Source organism: Mesocricetus auratus, unplaced genomic scaffold (genome assembly GCF_017639785.1).
Source record: "Mesocricetus auratus isolate SY011 unplaced genomic scaffold, BCM_Maur_2.0 Super-Scaffold_100009, whole genome shotgun sequence".
Classification (NCBI taxonomy): Eukaryota; Metazoa; Chordata; class Mammalia; order Rodentia; family Cricetidae; genus Mesocricetus; species Mesocricetus auratus.
In genome coordinates this window covers 20,016,055-20,038,561 of record NW_024429193.1, presented here as the reverse complement: position 1 = coordinate 20,038,561, position 22,507 = coordinate 20,016,055, and the positions used below count along the sequence as shown (strand labels likewise).

At 37.5% G+C, this 22,507-nt stretch overlaps 1 protein-coding gene across 4 annotated transcripts in view; it reads right to left on the bottom strand.

Annotated features, from left to right (window-relative positions):
• Positions 1 to 22,507, bottom strand: part of Rap1gds1 (Rap1 GTPase-GDP dissociation stimulator 1) — a 120,487-nt gene that overhangs the window by 5,763 nt on the left and 92,217 nt on the right. For 2 of the 4 annotated variants that reach the window (XM_040751715.1, XM_040751717.1), the window contains 9 exons: positions 20,164 to 20,292; positions 16,945 to 17,070; positions 13,507 to 13,650; positions 12,907 to 13,038; positions 11,791 to 11,925; positions 10,628 to 10,753; positions 9,628 to 9,764; positions 4,541 to 4,667; positions 307 to 435 (listed from right to left, as the gene is read on the bottom strand). In XM_040751715.1, coding sequence (XP_040607649.1) covers positions 307 to 435; positions 4,541 to 4,667; positions 9,628 to 9,764; positions 10,628 to 10,753; positions 11,791 to 11,925; positions 12,907 to 13,038; positions 13,507 to 13,650; positions 16,945 to 17,070; positions 20,164 to 20,292 — 1,185 coding nt within the window. Of the gene's footprint in view, positions 1 to 306; positions 436 to 4,540; positions 4,668 to 9,627; positions 9,768 to 10,627; positions 10,754 to 11,790; positions 11,926 to 12,906; positions 13,039 to 13,506; positions 13,651 to 16,944; positions 17,071 to 20,163; positions 20,293 to 22,507 lie in introns of all 4 variants that reach the window. The other 2 variants (XM_040751714.1, XM_040751716.1) reach the window with 1 other exon arrangement.

Below are 22,507 nucleotides of genomic sequence, written 5' to 3'. Positions count from 1 at the left end.
CTCTGAGGGCAAGTTCCTATATCCTCTTAAAAATTAATTTCTGGGCCGGGCAGTGGTGGCGCACGCCTTTAATCCCAGCACTCGGGAGGCAGAGGCAGGCGGATCTCTGTGAGTTCGGGGCCAGGCTGGACCGACAGCCTCCAAAACAATACAGAGAAACCCTGTCTCATAAAAACCAAAAAAAAAAAAAACCAAAAAAAAAATTTCTGCTACTTTCTAAACACAGTCTTCATTTACTGTAACTATACATTTAATATATGATGGCAGGTATATACTGATATATCCAGTGACAGAAGAAATACTCACCAGACCCCATGAGAGCGCAGATGAGGACCATGGAGTTGTATTTGATTTCCGGGGCACTTCTCTCGTCTGCCAGCAGTCGGTGTAGAGTCTGTACAAGCTTAGCACTTTCAAGGTCTTTCTCAGCAGAGCCTACAATACGAAACGGTGTGTCACAGCCACTGTGGATGGTGGTAGTGCCATCAGGCTAAACAATGTTTCCCATCTACACATCACTTACAGAGAACTTCCCAATAGGAAGTTTTGAGAATTTCTATGAAAAGACTAGGGTATAGAGAGAAAGACAGCCGCTTAAATAAAAAACCCAAAAACCTTTAGTTGTTTTCTCCATATTAAAGAAACATCAGCTGTTGCCTACTTTTCTGTGCTTTGTTTTCCATCTCACTCTCACCAGAAAAAAAAATTAGAAAGTACAAGACATATATAAAGAAAAAAAAGAAACATGACAAAACCCCCAAGAAACCTAGGATACATTTAAGAAATCAAACCTAAGAACCCACGGGGCAGGAGGAGTCAGACAATTTATCCAGTGAAACAACAACTTAAACAGAGAAGACATATCACAGGCAAGATGTCAAAAAACACAAACAACATTAAAAGCTGCAAGGGAGAAGCATACTAAAAATATCGTATCTTTCATTAGCATTCTTAAAAACCAGGAGTATGGAACATCATAGTTCAAGTCCTGAAAATAAAAGACTTAACACCAAAATTACTATATCCAACACAATTATTTCTTGAAACTCATGGAGAAATAAGGACGGTTGACGACAAACTCAAATGGAGGCAATTCATGCCAAGCAGGCCAGCCACACTGTAGAAGATTCTTAAAGGAGTGTGTATAAAGAAAGAAGACAGCATTATCCAAGGCCACATGGGAAAGTATACATTCCATGAGAGGAACAGATGAACAGAGAGCCATTGGGGGGGGGGTCCATCACACCCAACACAGACAATTGCTAATACTAACAGAAGGAAGATAATCCAACCAGCCAGAACATCACATAACACTTATCACAGGAAACAGCAAACCCTGCTAAATGCTGCCTTAAATGCAAATGACCTCAATCTGCCAATTAAAAGACACAGACTGAGTGGATTAAAAAAAGATGATCAGTTGTCTCCAAGGAACACAGGTAAGATGTACAAACACGGAAATGTAAGGCTGTGTAAGTCTACTAGGCAAACATCTGTAAGAGCTCTGATAGAACTGACAGAGGTTAGGATTAGTCGTTTGGAAGGTAAGATAGGTAGGGGAAGGGAGCCTTGGATGCATAGCTTCTCATGGCATGTCCAAAAATAGTGGAGATGGTACCTACTCCCTGTTTCTTCTCCCCTGAAGCTAGAATGTTCAGGCTTGCTTGTGCCAGGCATATGAAGTTGGACACAGGCTGAATACCAATCAGCCCTTCGGTCTGTGAGTAAATCAACTGGGAGGAATAGGAAATATTCTCCCTCTCTCAGAAATAGTCACCCAAAGAGGACTCCTCACTCTCCTGAAGAAATGTGATTCCAGTTCTGTCTCTTTCTCACCTGCTTTCACTTTAAATATAATCTGGCTTTGCAAACTTTCTTTCCTGCCTTTCAATCCTTTAACTGGAAGAAAAAACAGACTGTCCCTGTACTCTAGTAAGTAGACTGCAGCTCCAAACCTGTCAGGAGGGGATGTGGACTACAGTTCATCAAGACAGGTACAATCTGGGAACTGAATTTTGGGGCTGTGAATTTCAACAAACACACAAAGGCATAAAAGATCCCACAAGTCCTGACAGTCATGGCAGGGGATTCCAATCTTCCATGCTCATATTAAGACAGATCTGCCAAACACCCCAGCAAAGACACTACAAAGCTAAGTCACCCTGCAGACCAACCAGAGATTCCATCCAACCAATAAGAAACATACATACATTTTCCTTAGTGGCATATAGAAGCTTTCAAATCTGACCATGTTATAGGCCCCAAAATAAACCTTAACAGAAACCCCAAAAGTAACAACAGCAAAACAACAAAAAAGCCTGAAATAATTTCTTCTGTCTTAGCAGACCACAGTAAGCAAAATTAGAAGTCAATAGAAAAGAGAAACATCAGAAACTATACAAATACTTATATGCTAAAAAATTACACTATTAAATGAACAGCAGTCATTGAAGAAACAAGAAATTCCTAAAATCTCATGAAAATACATTACTATTTCTTATGAATTCTGGGATACAGTGAAGGTATAGTAAAATGAAAAGCTTGTAAATATAAGCATACACACATGGATATGATACCAGGATTGCAGAGTTCTAACAAACCAAAGAAATCACCAAACCCAACACACAGCAAGATCTAATAAATATTAGTGAAGAAGCTAATGAAAAATACTGAAAAATGCATGTAATCAAAGAGTGGCTCCCTTAAGCAATCAAACACCCCATACCCCCAAGATGTTCAATAAATCCTTAGCCAAACTAAAAGACCCAAATTAGTAGGATTAGAGATGAAAAGAGAGTTGTTACAACACATGCCAAAAGATCACTGGAGGCACTTTGAAACTTGGATTCCAAAAGCTGAAACACCTAGATGAAATAGTGTGATTTCTAACTCATGTGACCTACCCATAACAAATAATGTAATAGAGAGACACAGGCTGACTCACTGCTGAAATCCACCAAGCTTCTAAGATCTAATATCAGTACTTCTCAGACCAGGATAGTTTGATATACAAACAAGAAAAACATGTAAGAAACACAGCTGAATTCTCGGATGTACACACAACCAGAATTTCTCAACACAGTATTTGCAAACCAAATCCTAGAATATATTAAGGTGATTCTGAACCACAGATAATTAGGTTTCATACCAGGGTCTCAAGGCCTGTTCAACATACGAAAACCAATAAATATATCATAGAAAAGGACTTCAGGACATTCACGATAAACAAAGGGCATCTGAGAAAGTCCATGAAGAAATTAATAGCCACATTAAAGGCTACACACAATGGTCACAGCTGAAGTTATATAACTTCGGAAAAGAACAGAGCTTTCCTATTACAATCCAGAACATGAAGCTACCCGCTCTCTCAACTCTTGTTTAATATAGAGCTCAAAGTCTTAGCTAGTGCAGTAAGAGAAACATACAAAAAGTGATACAAATAGGAAAGAAAGGAAGAAGCTAAATTACCCCTATTAGCACAGAATGTGCTTCTATATTTAAAAGACCCTATGGGCAGGGTGTGCTATAAAGCAGTTTTGGGTCTGGGTCGAAAGTTATGTGGCTCTGATACACATTCCCTGGCTGACAGCTATCAGGGTCTGATTTTATTTGTGCCTTGGCTTTTCATGCAGAATTATGCCCACAAAGATGCTGTACACACAGCCACCAACAATCACAGACAGAAACTAACAGTTGTTTAATTTTGTTTTGTGAGAAGTTTTGAACACAGATATACAAAAGACACAGGTGAGAGTGTAGATAAAGGTTCACATTCTTTTTTGTAGTGGTACATTGTTTATGATTTAATAAAGCTTTCATGAGGGTTCAGAATGCAAAGCCGGTCACAAGCCATAAAGGCCAGGCAGGGGTGATATACATATTTAATCCCAGGACCCAGGAGACAGAGGCAGATGGATCTCTGTGAGTCCAAAGACCACCCTGGGCTATATGAGAGTGAATCAGTCCAAAAGAGTAACAGAGCTTACACGCCTTTAATCCCAGCACTAGGGAGGTGGAGACAGGAATGATATGGCTGGGCGGAGAAAGGCATATAAGACAGGAGGAGACAGGAACTCAGAGCTTTTGCCTCTGAGGATTCGTGGAGATGAGACTGCCATTTCAGTTTAGTAGAGGTAAGGGCTAAGAGCTAGTGACTGGCTGCTTTGCTTCTCTGAACTTCAGCTTGAACCCTAGTATCTGTCTATGGATATTTTTTTATTATTATTTGTGTTACAATTCTTCCTGTGGTATTCCAGGTTTCACTTCAATTATTATAAAGTCTACTGAAAATGTTTTATGTATTTTCTAAGTAAAATATTAAAAGCCCTGAAGTGCTGATCTAAAAATGTAAGACAAAGCATATAGTTACAGGAAACACCTGTGACAGCAACTTGCATGATTTTCCATATATTCAGATTTAAGTAGACACTAGCAAAATACTTCCACAGACAAGGTTCTATTTGATTTCAATTCCACTCCTGTGCTTCCTTTCATCCAAGATAAAAATAGTAAAAAATAAGTTTGCCAGCAAGGTACTTACCCAATTCCAAAGCTGCTATTAGTGCCAAAGCAACAAGAGCTTCATTCTGCATTATTACATGTTCACTGGTTGCCATGGTAACTAGATGCTTGATGCCACCACTCTGTACAATGGTTTTAATTACATCCTACAATAAATAAATATCATAGAATTATAAACTTTAATTCTACACAGAAAGAGATGTGATGCATTACAATCAGTCAGCTCATTGTTGAGTGGTTACCCGACAGTGTCTTATGTGAATCATTACATTTCAACCATACCTTTTTTTTCTTCACAGAATAGGAAAAGCTTTTAGCTTTAAATAAATTCATCAAAAGATGACAACTTAAATTGCCTAAGTGAAAAAGACCATTGCATTTCCTATCAAGAAACAGAGGCCTAGAAGCTACTGAAAATGAAGAAGTGCCATTTCCCCAAATGTATGCATATCAGGGTCAACAGAAATGAAATAAACCTGGACTTAAAGTTTTGCTTTAAAAATGTTTGATAGTGCCAGGCAGCTATTCTCTAGATACTCTGGGTAAACATTTTTTTTTATAATTTTTTTTTGGAAAATTATCTTTTACCCCTTTGTTTTATTCGGGAAATTTAAAAATATAAATGTTCAAAGACTCAAGGCAGGAGAACTAGCCTTCCCCAGAGATGAGGACATCAACTGGCTGTTCCAATACCAGTCAGTCCTGAAAACAAACATACATCCATCCATACATACACACACAACTTTAGTCATACTTTCTCACTGTGAGAAAGTATGACTAAAGGAGAGGTGGCAGGTGGCAGGGAGCTGTAGGGTGGAGAATTTCTAGGACCAACATGGACTTTGACAAAGCAAACTCTGAGCATGTCTTTGGTCAAGTGACTTCATCTGTGACACGATTTATCTTTCCTATGTTTCTAGAGTAACTATAAAGTTATATAAGGACACAGAAGAATGTGGCAAAAGTCAAATGCAGTAAGTAGTCACATTTCTTCTTAGTAATTACTTTGTTTTTATTCTGCTACAAATTTTAACTCTTATGCTAACTGTGATTTTGTGGAAAATCACAATTTCACAAAAATGTACTTTCTGTTAGCTTCAATGATGCACAAATCAAATTATGACTACTTTTCTAATTCTCCAAATTATTTATGGTTTCCTTTATGTTTCTATCTTACATAAAATTTTAAATGAGCTATTAGTAGAAAATGTCATGGCTTTGAGCCCTGTGCTAACATTCCAAATTAGGGGCACCTAAGAATTGGCATTTTTACAGGCAGCTATCGAGTGTTTACCCTGAACCTCCTTTAAATTGTATTTATTATTTATTTATTGTGTTTGTACATGTGAGTGTCAAGTGTGCTTACAGAGGTCTCCGAGAACAACTCTTGAGAATTCTGCCACCTTGTGGGATCCTGAGATCAAACTCGGGGAGTAGTAAGGCTCCCCTTCCTGCTAAGCCACCTCATCTGCCCCAGGGAAACGATGCTTTTAGGGCTTTTCTAATTATTGCCCACTGGTGAAAAGGAACAGTTTATTGGGACTTTCATAGAACTTCCTGAGTAAACACACAAAAACATTAATAGATGCATGTAGTCTCCCAAGGAAGGTCTGTGGACTGTCAGTTTTTCTTTTTTAAATGAATAGTTCACTGTGGCAGGATAGCAGGGGAGGGAGGGAGGAAGGATGTCTGTAATGAGAATAGTCTCTAAGCCCAAGCATGTCACCTCTCTTACTAAAACAGGTGCCTGAGTATTTCCTTTTTTAAAATGTCTACCATTTCTCCAACTATTTCAACACATTTACTAAGCAGTTTCTCCATATGGCAGATTCCTGATAGAATATGATAAACGTTTATTCTTGTCCTTTTGAGGATTCTATGAGCAAGACACTGTCTCCAGTTTATAAATGAAGAAGAGTGAAATGTGCCCAGATCAGACTGGGACTAAGATAAAGCCAAGGATGTCCAGATCCTTGCTCTAAACAGTTATGTGCGAAGCAAAGCTACACCACGCTGTGCAGTCAGCAGCTTTATGTGATCCAAAGAGGCTCCCCAAGTGTATTTATAGTTACATGTAACTTCAGGATTTTTCCCCAAGAAATAAAGGCTAATTAGCACTATTTCAGAAACCAACAGGTCCACCTGGAGTATTACAACTTAAAAAAAATATTCTTCAAAAAATAAATCTAGCTATTTAGTAAGCTTCTCTCTAACCATTTCAATCACAATGAATAAACTAAGTAACAGAAACAGCTCTGTAAGGAGTCTTTTTAAAAATAATTATTTTTATTTTATTGTCATTGGTGTTTTGCCTGCATTGTTATCTGTGAGGGTGTCAAACCTTCTGTAGCTGGAATTACAGACAGCTGTGAGCTGCCGTATGGGTGCTGAGAATTGAACCCAGGTCCTCTAGAAGAGCAGACAGTGTTCTGAACCACTGAGCGATCTCTCCAGCACCATAAGAAGTCTTATGTAAAGCCCAGATGTCTGCAAACTTTTATCTTACAGTTTTATTTCTCAATGAGGTTTTTTGTTTTGTCTTTTAATAAAAAAAAAAAAAAACAAGCTTTGGAACACACAAGGTAAAGGCAAAGTATCCATGCTGACAGTCTCACCTCTAGTATTTAGTTGGTTTCCCCTTAATTACTAAAGTAGGCACAGCTTAGACTGAAACTGTGTAATAATGTGTATGTTCAGTGTATAGTTCAAGACACAACTTGTAAAACAAACTCTTGGTCATATCAGTCAGTTACTAGTGAATTACAGGGCTACAGGGATTCATTAGAAATGTTTGAATCTGGGCTGGAGAAGTGGCTCAGAGGTTAAGAGCACTGGCTGCTTTTCCAGAGGTCCTGAGTTCAATTCCCAGCAACCACATGGTGGCTCACAGCCATCTACAATTCAATCTGGTGTCCTCTTCCGGCATGTATGCAGAACACTGTATATGTAATAAATAAATAAATAAATAAATAAATAAATAAATAAATAAATCTTCAAAAAAAAGTTTGAATCTATGCTGATAACATCAAGGCAACCAAAGGGAACACACTACTTCTGCAATCAAGTCTTTCGTATAGCCCTGTATCTGTCTGTCCCTTCTTGAGACTGGGTCTCACTATGCTGACCTGGGGTATGAAAGTCCAGCTGGGATCAAAATTCAGAGATCCGCATGCCTTTGTCTGCCATGCATTACCACATCCAGCCTTATACAACGGTTGGTAACATCTCTTGGAATAATTATTTAATAGAATGCAATTTAAAATCTGCTGCTCAAAAGCAAGCATTGACTCCACTGTTTGTTATATTGAAAATATTTAAATGAACAATCCTGATTCAGATCCCATGTAACAACTACACCTTAAAGGCTGATAACAAACACATGTATACTAATGTTCTTATTGCTGTTTAACAGCTTATTCTCAAATGTAGGAAAGACATGTAAGGCAAAGAAATATAGCCATGTGTACTAAATTGTAAACCTAAAATTATGTGACTATAGGCTTCAATTCTTATATAGTTCCTAGTTGTTTTCTGTTATATGTATAAACACTTCTTCAAAGACACAAACCATATTTTTCATGTTTCCAAGAACCTAGTGGGAGTTGGATACTTAATGGGCATTTAAAAACGTTCTGGGGGTGGCGGTGGAAGCAGAAGTTAGGTGAAGTAAAGGGGCACCTATGACAAATGATATACATAAAGCATTTTAATATTTATATTTCAACTCAGTATTATCATATTTGAAAATTTTTGGTTCCCAAATATAGTTGTTTTAAAAGTTGGTATGAATTTTTCCATGTATAAACTGAAGCGTGTGGTTTATTTATCTTTCTATTTATTTATTTTGCCTTACTACCACATGGAACCAGAATTTACCTTAGAGTTCCATGTTCAGATGTAAGAACTATTTTGCCGTTGTATGCAATGATGTAAACAGAATGATGATTTGACTAAACTTTGAAATGCTGGTGGGAAATTTCATGGGACAAAGAAAGACTAAGGGTAAATACTCTAAAAAGCTTGGGAAAGTGTGTTAGAATATAGAAGCGAGGGTGCTTGAGCGACTCTTCTGTGTCTTCTTTGGATGACTGGCATGCCCTAGCTGGTATCAAACCTCAAACTAACTTAGAGAACTGCCTGCTCCCATATCCCTAGGAGAGAGGCCGGCTGATTCTATGTCTTGTTAAGTCCTATTTCCTTCCTTCGCTGCTACTACTCAGCTGGACCGTGAGTTCAAGCAAAGTCTTGTTGCAACACTGAAAAGAGTGTGTCAGAATGACAATTAGCAGTTTCAAAGCTCAACCGCAAATGACATAATCTCTTATGTACCTGTGGCTTTAACTTCCTGCCCCCCCCATTAAACTCTAAAGTGATTTTTCTAAATAGAAATGAAATAATGACAGGCTGCTGGTTAAAATCCTTCAAGAAGTTTATACTTCTTCTGGGGATGGTGTCACATGCCTCAAATTCCAGCCTTTCAAGGCCAGTCTGGGCAAGATAATGAAAGTGTGTCTAAAAATAAAAACACAAAAAGTCTGGGGATGTAGCTCAGTGGTAATGTATATCCTACCATATCCAAGCCTGGTTTCGTCCTAGTAATATTGGAGGAGGAGTAGAAGACCTATTCTTCTGAACAATCTAACCCACATACTCTCCTTGGCATATAATTCATATTAATTCTAACAATCCCCTTTACACTCTCTCCAATAGATCTGCATTTACTGTTTTCATTTAAAACTCTGCCTTTTGACATCTCGGTGTGTATATGTGTGCACGTGCATAAGCGTACACACACACCCCCACACCCACACACACCCACACACACACACACACCCCCACACCCACACCCACACACACACACACACCCACACACACACACACCCCCCCATGTGGAAAAAAGCCCTTCTCCACTTTGTCCCTCAGCTTCACTACCAAAGCCTTACCTTTAAGTATGGTGTAATAAAATTAAAAGCCTCAGTCTTTATTTCCTGCTGGTATTGGAGGTTAGCATATTTATAGAAAACACATGAACATGCTAGGAGATGGTACATAATCCACAATGCCCACTCTAACACTTGTTAGTGTACCACTTCCTCTGGAACTTACTTTTGATTTACTGTGTCGTATGAGGGCAGAGAGCAGTCTGTTTGACTCTCCCATCACACCAGCATGATCTTTGGCTTCACACCACTCAACCAAACGCTCCACCAATTTAGCATTCTTTCCCAGTTGTTCAGCAGCTTCTGCTACAGGAAACAAGGCAAACCCAAAACAGACTAAATCACTGATAGGCAGTCAGCTGACATGAAAGCAGGTGCAGGAAGGAAAATTACAGGTCTAAAAAATAGTGCAACAATTCTATAAAAACAAGTACTGCAAATGCTCCTTGCCTAATGGGCAAGTTAGCTTATTCCATAATGTTGCAGGCTTTCATGCAATATAAAAACAGGTAACTTCAGATTCTTGCTTAAACCTAACAGCTGGTGCTCTGGCATACTGTAACAAATGGGTTTCAAAAGGACTCCACGCAATCAAGACAGACAAGGATTAAGAATTAGGAAACACATAAAAACAACAGAGTGAACTCTTTCAGATGTACAAGCTTGAGTTCACTAAACTGAAAGCGCAGAGTATTCAAATCCAATGCATGATCACTGGTCTTTAAATTTCAGAATTTCCATGACGATATTAAATGTCATTTGTAAGTAAAGTCACTACGAATATTTTGGACTTCTAAAAGATTAAGGAGTGATTTTTATTATTGTTTTTTCAAACAGAAAAACACAAAATAAATCTTTAAAGGTACTGATTATGATTGTACTAAAGCATGATTTCAAGACAAGGCAAACATGAGTATGAAATTTCTAAGCACAAAACCCCAGAGTAAGACATCACACCAACATACAGAAGACTTAAGGAATTAATAACATACAACATAGTTTTTACTCAAAGTCATTTAGCGTATTAAGTCTAAAATCAACCTCTAAAACTTTTGTTTTCTATTTACTTTATAAATTCTGTAATTCTGACAACTAGAAACTAAAGTCCCTCATAAGCACATAGAACACTACGCCAAGAATGTGACTTGGAAACCATTTTCTTTTACCTTGTGCATCTATTAACATTCTTAGTGTTCCCAGGAGTTTGAACTGGACTGGGGGCATTTCAGATTTAAGGAATTTCAAAACTGTCTCTGTGACCCCAGCTGATAACATCTTTGCTTTATTTACAACTAGAAAGAAAAAGAGACTATGGTTAAAATGGTGCTAACAGTCTCAATAAACATTCAATTCAACACACATCTAGTACCTACTAGCTGTAAGAGCCTGTTTTACATTTTTCTACTTAGAAATGTTATGGCAGCAGTAAGAGCATGAAATGGCGAGGCAGGAAGAGAGTAGTAGCCTGGGATATAATCTGTCTCAACAACCCCCAAAGGGGAGGGGCAAATAAACAGTAAGATTGGGTATATGTAAGTAACCTTTTTATAGGAACGTAACCCACAAAAATCATACTGGTTTTTAAAAACACAACTTTAAAGCATTTAGTTAGAAAATGTGCAAAGGAAATCTGGAAATGCTGACATCTTACAAGCTACACATGCACTCGGTAGTGTTTTTCTTTATCACTATATTTGACTCAACTGTTCTAATACAAATGTGATACATTGTTAAATATTATCAATGTTATGTAAAACAAATACAATTAAATTGCATCTTCATATTGCTATCCTATTTTACTTCAGAAATTTAATTTTAGTAAGTAGGATAAAAGAATTAGCCTTAACAATCACTGAGGTCATTTTCTCTAAAAATGTTGCCCTATGGCTCAAAACTGTTAATACAAAGCCATATTGAGGCCATTTTCAAAAGCTGTGTATCTGCTCACTGGATGAACAAAAACCAAAGAGGACCCCACTGCCTTCTGTGGCTATTCTTTCAGGGACCTTGCTCACTGATATCATATCTTACTTCACCTAAGAAAGCAAAGAGCTCATAAAAACTGATCAATCCATTTAGTTATCTCAACAGATCACTTTTGCACTGTCTCAGAAAATATACTCTCTACTTCCTAGTTAGGAAAAAGGTGAATAATTTGAAGACTCTTCTTAGTCCCTCTCCCCTTTGAGACAGCTTCTCCCTATGTAGCCCTGGCAGGCCTGGAACTCACTAACATCTTTGCCTGTCCAGTGCCAGGATTAAAGGCCCCCAACTGTGTCACATAGTTGGCTCTCCCCGTTTCTCTCTGTGAGGTCCACGAACCACTTACCTGGAATGGCTAGATTCCTGAGGGCACTTAGTGCAGCATGCTGCACAGTCACGTTCCCATCTTCGACGTGTCTGTCCAGCAAATCCATGAGTTTTTCTACAATTCCATTGTCTACCATATGAATACAATTTCCATCTACACAAAATGAAAGCAAATGTCCTCCTTTACAAAAATGTGTTTAAGTATCTTATAGCACTAAATCTTTTAAACTCTCCACTGATCTACGTCACAAGCCTAATACTCTGCCAGTCTTACATTACTAAAAAGTTCTTCTAAAGAGAAGGGAGGAGAAAATAAGTCAGCCACGATAGTCTACAGGTTGAACTTTTCTGGAGCAAAATCTCAAAGTATGAGATGTTCTAAAGTCTGAAAATTTGTGATAGAGACATGAATCTGTAAGTAAAAATTCTATAACTGAATTGATGCGAGCAGTCAGTCACAAATAGGATACACTAAAAATATCATCTAAATCTATTCTCAGACTGTGTGCACAAAGTGTATAGGAAACAGATAAATTTCATGTTTAGGCAATATCTTGGTCAGAATACCCAAGCTGTATAATTGCCTGTATAAATATTCCAAAATCTGAGAAAATCCAAAATCTACAATGCTTCAAGTCTCAAGCATATTGGTTTAAGTAACACTCAACCTATGTTACATACGAATAGTTTACATTAAAGTTGAATTAGAAAAACAGTCCATATTTCCTAGTTCTTACATTAACTATCAAGGGTATCAGATTTACAAGCTAAGAGGTACAGTACCATTGAAATATTATTAAACTAAACCCAAGAATGAATATTCAGATTATTCTGGTCAAAATAACATGACTGGGAAAGGAACACAGCCCCCATCAGATGTACATGCTCGAGTTCAAAAAACTGGAATCTCAGAGTATTCAAATCCAATGCATGATCACTGGTCTTTAAATTTCAGAATTCCCATGACGATATTATATGTCATTTGTAAGTAAAGTCACTACGAATATTTTGGACTTCTAAAAGATTAAGGAAACAACACACAAACATTTCTGGACTGCCCACTTTTGGAGTACATAATAGGAAAGTAGAAACTTAAAAATGCAGAACACTTTATGCACAAAGAATAAATATATACCATTCCTGGCAAAATTGGCAATTGCTAATGCCCCAGCAAGCTGCAACTGGTGGTTATTCGATGGGATCCAAGAAAGCACCCTTTGGAACACACTGCCCTTTCCTCCTTCAAAAAGCTTCTGCATGGATTCATCTGGAGGGAAATGAAACTAGCAGTTAAAGAAGAGAAATACAACTAGGAGTTGTTAAACCCATGTTCCCAAGTGAATATCCAATTAGGAAACTAGAGAGTTCACAGAACATGAAGTTCACAATATGAAAAATCTTGTCATAGGTGATTTAGTAGTAATTAGGCACTAAAGTTGTCTATATAAAGTGTACAGCTCAATTTCCATGTACCGCCCAGCTTTTAGTTCTCTGGTGTTGTAACTGTCTCTCCCATATGACAGGTCTTCAAACACTGGAAGACAGCAAACACTTGACTTTTTCTTTAGTTTATTTCTTCTTCTTTTCATAGTGTGTATAAGGTTTCAAAGTCACCACAGAAACAGTAAGTGAGACAAGGAAATAAGAAGATGCTGGTAAAGTGTTTATGAAAGGCACAGTAGGCCTAAAAAAGCATGATGGCCATGTTCTTTGATTGGCAGAAGTTAAAACTCACCTCCAAGAAGCAGTAAAACCATTAGATCTGAAGCAGTTTTAAGCTCAGCAATGTCATCCTCTTTGTCACTATCCACCTTCTGTTGAACAATCTCTAGAAGACACTCTACCAAACCGGCTTCAACCAGCTGTAGTTTAATAGCATCTGAAAAACAATGTGAACAATCCTAAGTTTTGATGATAGGGCTTCCGGTATAAGTGACTGGTCATCAAGAATTTTAACTAGTGTATTTTAAACTTAGTTAATGCACAACTTAGATAAAAAACAACAACAAAACACCATTGAACAGTTGAGTTTCAAGGTGAAGTATTTGATGGTCCAGCTTGATTACACAACTCAATTCATTTTTCTATTTGAAATTATTTATCCTCTCAAATATCTTATAGCACCCAAGTACCCCAGGTCTATTTCTTAGCTCTGACAATAACCAATATCACTTTCTTTAGATATTATGATTATGATAAAAGGCAAGAGTGTATTATACACACATCTATAATACAGAAATATATCTGTTATGAAAAGTTAAAATACACCTATTATCAGTTTTGAATAAAAAGCTATCAAAAATCAAGGTCCTATTAGAAAATCTGAATCTACATACAAGTATACTTAGTTTGGTATTTGTATAGATGGAATGTTTCTAGTGTCATTTATAACTTAGTGAGTCTTGTTTTAAAAAGAGCTGCAAGTTTTTATTAACATAAACCTTTTTTAGATCACAGGTACATGGTGATTCCTTACATTAAATTCTATTTCCTAATAAGTCTTTAAAATGTCTGTAATACAGTTGAAAGGAAAGCCCTCCCATTGTTAATTGATAAACTAACTTCAAGACATACTGTCTGATGCTTTATAGTGCTAATATTTTATTCTATTATTATACCACTTGTGTTCTTGGTGATTGTATATTTGTAGCCATATCTATCTCTTCTTAGCAAAAAATTTAAGCTTAAATTTTACTGTTTTAGTTGGATTTTACTTTAGACACTGGCTTCCAGAAGCTGTATGTATGTCACATACAGCAATGGCAGTTTCAGTTTGTCATGTGGAAGACATGTTAAAATACACATATACTCAATGTTTATTCTTTTAAGTAACTTAAGCATGGAAATTTTTAACTTTTTATTATCACCAGGGTTATTAATTTTCCTTTAACTATCTTTAAGTACACAAAATACTTTTTTTAAAAATGCACCTGTATCGGGCCATCCTTAAAGTAGGACATTTCCTTGGTTACAGAACACTAGGGCTAGAGATGTGCAGAAACTAGAACTGAAAACCATGATTTACTCGGGAGGCAGAGGCAGGCGGATCTCTGTGAGTTCGAGGCCAGCCTGGTCTACAAAGTGAGTTCCAGGACAGCCTCCAAAGCCACAGAGAAACCCTGTCTCGAAAAACCAAAAAAAAAAAAAAAAAGCCTTAGAAATGTTAACACCTTGAACTACATGGCTACAAAGTTACAAAGTTACAATTACTCTTCTTGTATAGCTAAACAAGAAATCAAGCAGGATACAAATAATATAGAAGCAACTTTTCCGAGGTCTGTCACTCTGTCCCTGCAGTTACTCAACAGAACTTAGCTGGATAAGAAAGTACATAACAAATGAAAACCCTGCTCTATGGGAACTCTGTAAGGAGAGGACAGTGATTTCTTGGCATAGACTTATAGATCAGGGTAACATTTTCATTTTGTAGAGCCATGTGATGAGATGAAAAAGTAGTTTCTCTCTGAAGAATGAGATTTAAGGCATTTAGATTTTCGCAGTGCAGGATTTTCTTACAGTCTGACTGTAAGCACAGATTTGGAGACCTCAAGGTGCCTTAGTGAAGATCAGCCAGACATTTTGGCAAAGCAGACTTCCTACCATGTCGATCAACACCATTTTACACAAGAACTATCCTTTTCACTTCTTTGTATGGCATGTGTGAATGTATAAGGTGTATCCCACACACAAACACACACACACACACACACACACACACTAACCTGCAGTACACATCAAACAAACAAAGGCTCATGCTTCAGTCGGCCACACGGGGGTAGAGCACCATCACTAGGAAGGTCTGTGCAAAGGTAGGGCAGGTCTCTGCCTTCTTAGTTAATCCTCTCAGGACCCTGACGCACATGCTCAGTACACTTCAATCCTAGGAGCTTCTCAACCCAGGCTAGCCAATCATATAATCTCTATTTAAAAGCCAGAGAAAAGCCACACATGCAGAAAATATACATATAAACATTAGCAATGTAAAAAAGATAATTATTCAGACCAAGAAATAGCCAACAGTCTAAGAGGTCCCTTCATACATTTCTCATTCTGATCACAAGCCCCTCTCCCTTTGTATCTCTCATGCCCATACCCTGGTTGTCATGCTAAATCACCTCCACGCTTTATCATCTACCAAATAAAGAGCCATTCCTAAAAACTGTTGTCTTTTCTTATTACTGTGTGTGTGTGTGTGTGTGTGTGTGTGTGTGTGTGTGTGTGTGTGTGTGTGTGTGTGTGTGTGTGTGTGTGTGCTGGGTACTGAGTACAGGCCTGCATGCATTCTAGGCTACAGAGCTACATCAGCCCTGACTTACTTTTCATTTATTTTTAAATAAGTGAACATGTATTTCCTAGTGTGTGTTTGTACTTTACATTATTTAATGTGTGTGCACACATACGGCTGGAGGACACGGAATGAAGAAGGAATGAATGCCCATGGAGAGTCAGGACTACTTGCAGAAACTGGTTCTCTATACTCTGTGGCTTTGGGGACTGAACTAAGGTTTTCAGGCCTGGTGTAAGGACTGCCTACTATATCTTAAGATAAGTTTTCTAGCTTTAAATTGAAGCCAGCACCTTATGTAAAATAAATAAAAAAAAGTATATGTGGAACTGGGTGTAGTGGTACATGTCTTTAATCCCAGCACTTGAAAGGCTGGATCTTTGTGAGTTCGAGGCCAGCCTGGTCTACATAGTGAGTTTTAGGATATCCAGAGCTACATAATAGAGAGACCCTGTCTCAAAGGCAAGGAGTCTGCCTCCAAATCTTATTTTCCCTGTGTTCTCAGTATTGTTTAGCAAAAAGTCTGTCTTTTCCTTCTGTGGTGTACTGTAAATTATGTGCAGTTTCCTTGCCTTTTAAAAGCCTTTTGAGACAGAGTCTCTCTGTGGTGTCCTGGTTGCCTACATGAACATGGTATCTTCTGCAATTTCAGATCTTTTCTGCCAGCACTTTGTACTGTACCTTCCCAAAACGTCTACTCTCTTTTGGGGCTAAAAACAACAACAAAGGAACAGATAATAAAGCTGAAGTTAGAGATACAAAAAATAAAATGCAACAAAAAATAAACAACATTAATAGCACAAAGAAGGGTCCTGAATCAAGAACTGGCATTAAAGAATTCTGAGAAACCCAACATGATCAAACATCACAAAGTGTGTTTTTCCTTACCATTTTCTGCCAATGGAGCTAGAACTTCGAAAATCATTTCTCTTTTATCGTGTTCTATTTGTTTCTTGAATAATTTTACCAGCTCTTCAGCAATGTTAGTACTAGCAAACTGTTCTTTACTCGACTCTGAAAAATAAGGGAAAGATTTAGAGTAAGCAAACAAAATTAAACCCAGAAATTTGTTTCCTATTACCTTTAATACTCAGGCATTTTGTAGTATTACTGAGCACAAATGCTCTTCAGACACAGGAAACAATCAAATTGATTTTTAATGCCCTCAGAAAAGGAAGTGTCTAAAGCTTTAGAGAAAAATGTTCTGACCCACTTAGATTTGAGGCCATAAAAAATGTTCACTGGCATAACATATAGGTAGCTATAGCAACGATAAAATGACTGAGTCATAAATTCATACTTTCAAGGCTTTCATGCAAAGAAGAAAATTGTTCATAACAAATTATATTTTACATTGCTGAATAAAAGATGACACCATTGTATCTTTAGTACAACTTAATTGAAATGTTTTTGTGTTGACTCTGACATGATTACTGTGTTTCTGTTACTTGTTTTTGCAGTGTTGGAGATTAAATTTAAGGCTTTGTGCATGTACTCATCACTGAGACCCAAGCTCACAGATACTATTTAAGAGCCAGTTTGTCAGTGTTCTTGAAGCCTTGTCCCCTGTCCTCTTCAGCATGTCTAACCTCTTCCTCTTTAGAAATTCACTCTGTCAGCACCAAAATATCTATATTTCTCACATAAAACACTCTCTTCAATTGCCACTCAATTTCATTTTTACAAACAAGTGTCTTAAACACATCCTCTATTTATACTGTCTTCACTCTTTTGACTTACACAAATCAGATGCATCCCTAAGTGCTTATTACTCTCTGCCACGAGGTCACCTATGCACGAGGATGCTTTTGGTAACTCCTTCTTTGTCCTCTCCTCAAAGAGTTAAGATGGAGTCAATGTAGACACTCTCTCCTGTTCAACGTCTCAGTCCTTGAAATGCACAACACCGGCAAGAAGGTCAAGATGGCCCCTTAGCTTCTTTCCAATGAAGTCATGTAGCTCTGCACATTCCTCAAGTCGAAGCATTTAGCAGATGTAGAAACACAACCATGAAAGGCTTAAAACTGGTCCTCAGCAAGCAACTGCAATTATATGTGCTTGCATACTCCAGTCTATCAAGGATGGCTGTCACTTTCCCTTAAGGATGGGTGACATGAAGGTCCTCAGCCTCTGCTTTCTTCACTGTACTCTCTAAGAGAACTCCACAGGTGAAAGACACCTGTGGTAGAGCCTGTTCTCTAGAAGACCACTCACTGTTCGGCAGACACGGTAAAGCTCATCTTTGTACGTATTTTACCCATCAGCTTCAAATTATCTATCCATCATGAAACGGAGATAAAATATTGGCAAAACATCTATCTTTCATGCTGCCATTAAAACTCACTGTGTATTTTATACTTCAGCACATTTTTCAATTCAGACTCACTACATTTCAATGTTCAACAACCACATGTGCCTGGCGGCTACTCTTTTTACAGTACAGTCCTAGTAATGTGAAGTAATCATGGAACTGAAGGTAAGTGACATGACATCTGAACCATTCTGTGCTACAAGAGTGACAACACTATGAGATTCTAAAGTGATTGCTATAACTATACTGAGCATAAATTCCTATGACCCACTTCATTTTATTAAAGGAAAACAACATTTCTAAATATGAATTGAATGTTCTTTCCTTCTTAGTCTCACTTGAAAAACCGTGTATTTATCAGTCTAGCATAAAAAAGAAAAGTAGAGAAGCATGCTACGATGTGACCCACTACATAATAATGGCTTTTGAGCTAGATGCGATGCACGCTTTTAATCACTATACTTGGGAAAGAGGCAAGTAGATCTCTGGTGAATATGAGGCCAGCCTGTGCTACTTAGTTCTAGGCAAAGCAATCTATAAAGTAAGACCCAGTGTAAAAAAAGAAAAAAGATTTTTAAAAATATAAAATAAAATAAAATCCCAGGGCAGGTAAGATAATCCAGCATTTGTCACACAAACCTGATGACCTAAGTTTAATTCCTGAAAAGACTTGCCAAAATCTCCAGACAGACAGACAGACAGACAGACAGACACACATATATATACACCCTCTATTATTTTAAGCTTCAAGTCAAACTGAAGTTCTGGAAATATAGTTTGCAAAGAACACAAACTTTTAGAAAGATCAATAGTAAAATCCTGGTGCCTTATGTTTCCTGATGAACTGTAAGATTAATAAATACATTTAATGCTTTAACTATTACATTATCTAGGACGAAACACCAGTGACTGTCCTACAAATAGAATAATTATAAACATGACTGTGGGGATGAATCATCCGCAAAGTTGGAAGGGGGAGCAAGGGATGGAGAAGAAGGAAATGATACGGAGGATAGAGGGAGGGAGGAAGGAAGGGAGAGAAGAAAGGCTGAGGCAATTGGTCTTCTTCGTTATAAAAGAAACGTCTGCAGCAGTTACCTTGTTCCGTTTCCTTATTTTCAAAGGGTTCTCAAATTTTTGCTCAACAATACTCTTACAAATACACAGGAACCTGCAAGACAGCTTAGCAGGTAAAGACACTTGCTGCCAAGCCTGGCAACCTGAGTTTAATCCCAGGGACCCACATGGTAGGACCAAAGCAGCTCTCCCAAGTGATTCTCTGACTGCCACACTCACGCTGTGGTGCATGTACATGCATATACATACTCCCTAAATGTAAAATATTATATATTTTCATATAAATTTATATGAATCTATATATGCTTATATGAAAAACCCATCACTTTTAGGGATTTTGTGAAAAGATGGGGAAGCACTTTAGTTTGCTAAAGCTTTTAAAGGTTATTTAATCAAATAACTTATATTTAAAAAGAAAATACAACGTTTATAAGTGTGTGTGTTGGTGTGAGTAAAACCATTAGTCGTTTTGTAGGTTTTACAAGCACACTATTTCTGGGCTATATACTCAAAGCTCCTAAAATTTAAATCCAAATACATAAAATAGAGAAGCAAAATAGTTGCAATCGTAATCATTTTAATACATTTATTTTTTAACATTGAGAAAACCACCTTGAATATTGAAAAGAAAATCTGAAATAATTTAAGTGAATCCCAAGTTCATAAAGAAATAGCCACTGTAAAGTTAATGACACTTGTGGCTTGTGATATAGACTTACCAAGTTCTGCTAAATTCCCAAATGCGACAAGACACATTTCTGTAAGAGCTGCGTTGTGGCAGTGGATGCCCAGTAATTTCACTAAGGTTGGGATGACACCCATATTGATTAGCTGAGCTTGAAGGGAATCTGTTAAAACAGAAAGAGGAAAAGGGAAGAAGTGTTTATATTATCAAATATTAACAAACAGAAAACATCTGTTACCTTCTGTAATTCAATTCTCGGAATTACAGCAAAGGCAAATGAAGTTCATTTGTTTGGTGATTTGGTGAGCCTAGCCTTCACTGGATGAACCATCTCTGCAGCCCAATACATTTGAATATTTAAGTCACACTAGTTCAGAAGAACTGAGATTTTAATCTTTTCAACGATTAGTAGAAATTTAGAAATAATTTCTATAATGTATCAAACCATTATTGTTTTTCTTTTAAATGGGGTCTTCATATATCTTTAATCAGTTTAATGATGAGGCTGTTAAGATATATAAATAAAGACACCACTGGTTTTAAATGAAAAGGTTAGAAACACCTGTGTAATAGCAACTCAACAGAATATGGAACGGCTAAGAAAATCCAGCAAGTTGAGAGACCAAGAAAGAAGAGAAGAACCTTAGAATTTAAAATTACAGTCCTTTCATAATCAGAAAAACACATCAAAAGTACGTGGCAAGCAAAGCAATTGGTTCTGAGTACTTGCAAGCGGAGTGTTCTGTGATGACTGCTAGGAAGCAATGCAGTTTTACCAAGGGGAAGAAAGAGTTACCTAAAGTGTCTTTTTATCAGTTTTACTTAATTATAGTGACAGCTCATCTCAGTAGGGACGGATGGCTTGAGAAGTGAAGAGGATGATGTCAACACTGTCAGCGAACACTTTCATTTTCTAAGTAACTGATTAGTTTTAAGGCACTGAACATGCCTTGTGTCTCCACAATGTTTCTCCATGAACAGCGATAATAAAATACCTGTAGCAAGGCTGAAGATAAATTAACCCAAATGAAAACCACAAGTAGTACCTCTTAGAAGAATGTCAAACATTCGTGCATTTGCACAAAACTACTGTCAATAATGGGTTCAGCTGAAGACAGGAATGTTCTTTCCAAGTTGGTTTTTTGTTTTTACTTTAAAATGATATTTAATATTGGCATATCATATTAAATGGTGTATATGCTATTTAAAAGCTAATTATTCTCTCCAAATTCTTTAATTTTATTTATCTGGAATATAAAGATAAAATTGTTTCTTTTTTTTTCTGAGAGGGTTTCTCTGTATTGCTTTGGAACCTGTCCGGGAACTTGCTTTGTAGACCAGGCTGGCCTTGAACTCACAGATCCATCTGCCTTTGTCTCTGCCTCATGAGTGCTAGGATTAAAGGCATGCACCACCAACGCCTAGTAACAAAATTGTTTCTTACAAAATACATTTTCTTTACAATACAAATTACTTGGTAGCTACCAACCCGTTCTTTCTTACTCTTCACAATTAACCTGGAGATAGGGATGTGAGCGGGTGGTTATCGGAGGCGCTCACAGATGAGAGGGAGCTGTCTCACATGCCTGCTCCTTACTTGCCCGGTGGTCTTTGGTGTTAATTCTTTGTGGCTTTTAGAATGAATTATGAAGAGACGGTCAAAGACTAATAATTGCCCTTGGAAACTGAGTAAAGTAATTATGGCTAATTATCTGGTTTGATTATTGGGGCCTGTCTGTACTAGAAAGGGGCCTATTATCAAAACAAGAATAGAAGATAAACTTGAGAAAAAGGCAGGGCTATACTAACAGTTCAAACAACCTAATAATACATTTCAAAATTGGCAGTGGAATTAGGAAACCTATTCTAAATGAAGGGAAAAGTATATTCAATGAAATGATTTGCTTTTATACTTTTAACTCAAGAACTTTCCTAAATATACAGTGAAGCACTTAAATGAATGATTCTTGGTACTTACAGGCAAAACACTTACATTATACAATACAGTGCAGTATGCTCTGTGGGCTGAATTCTTCTATTGTAAGTATACTACTTCTAAAGGTCATGTACCAAAAACCCTCTCCGAGTTAGACGTTCTTCTGGTTCCTCACCAGCACTCTGTGGATCAAGCCAGCGTATCTTTGCTCTTAGGCAGCATCATGTACTCACTTTGACTGTCTCGTCACATACTGTAGAGTACTAACCCTCAGGTACGTAAGCGTGAGCACTAGCGCATGCATTGAGTGTGAGTCAAACTCTGCTCTATGTCTGCTTACGGAAGCATCACACACCCCCTCAGGACTGCCAGGATGAACTTTATAGATACCCAACAGTGCAGGGACATCAGAGGGACATTCTATGAGGAAGGTAACTCAACA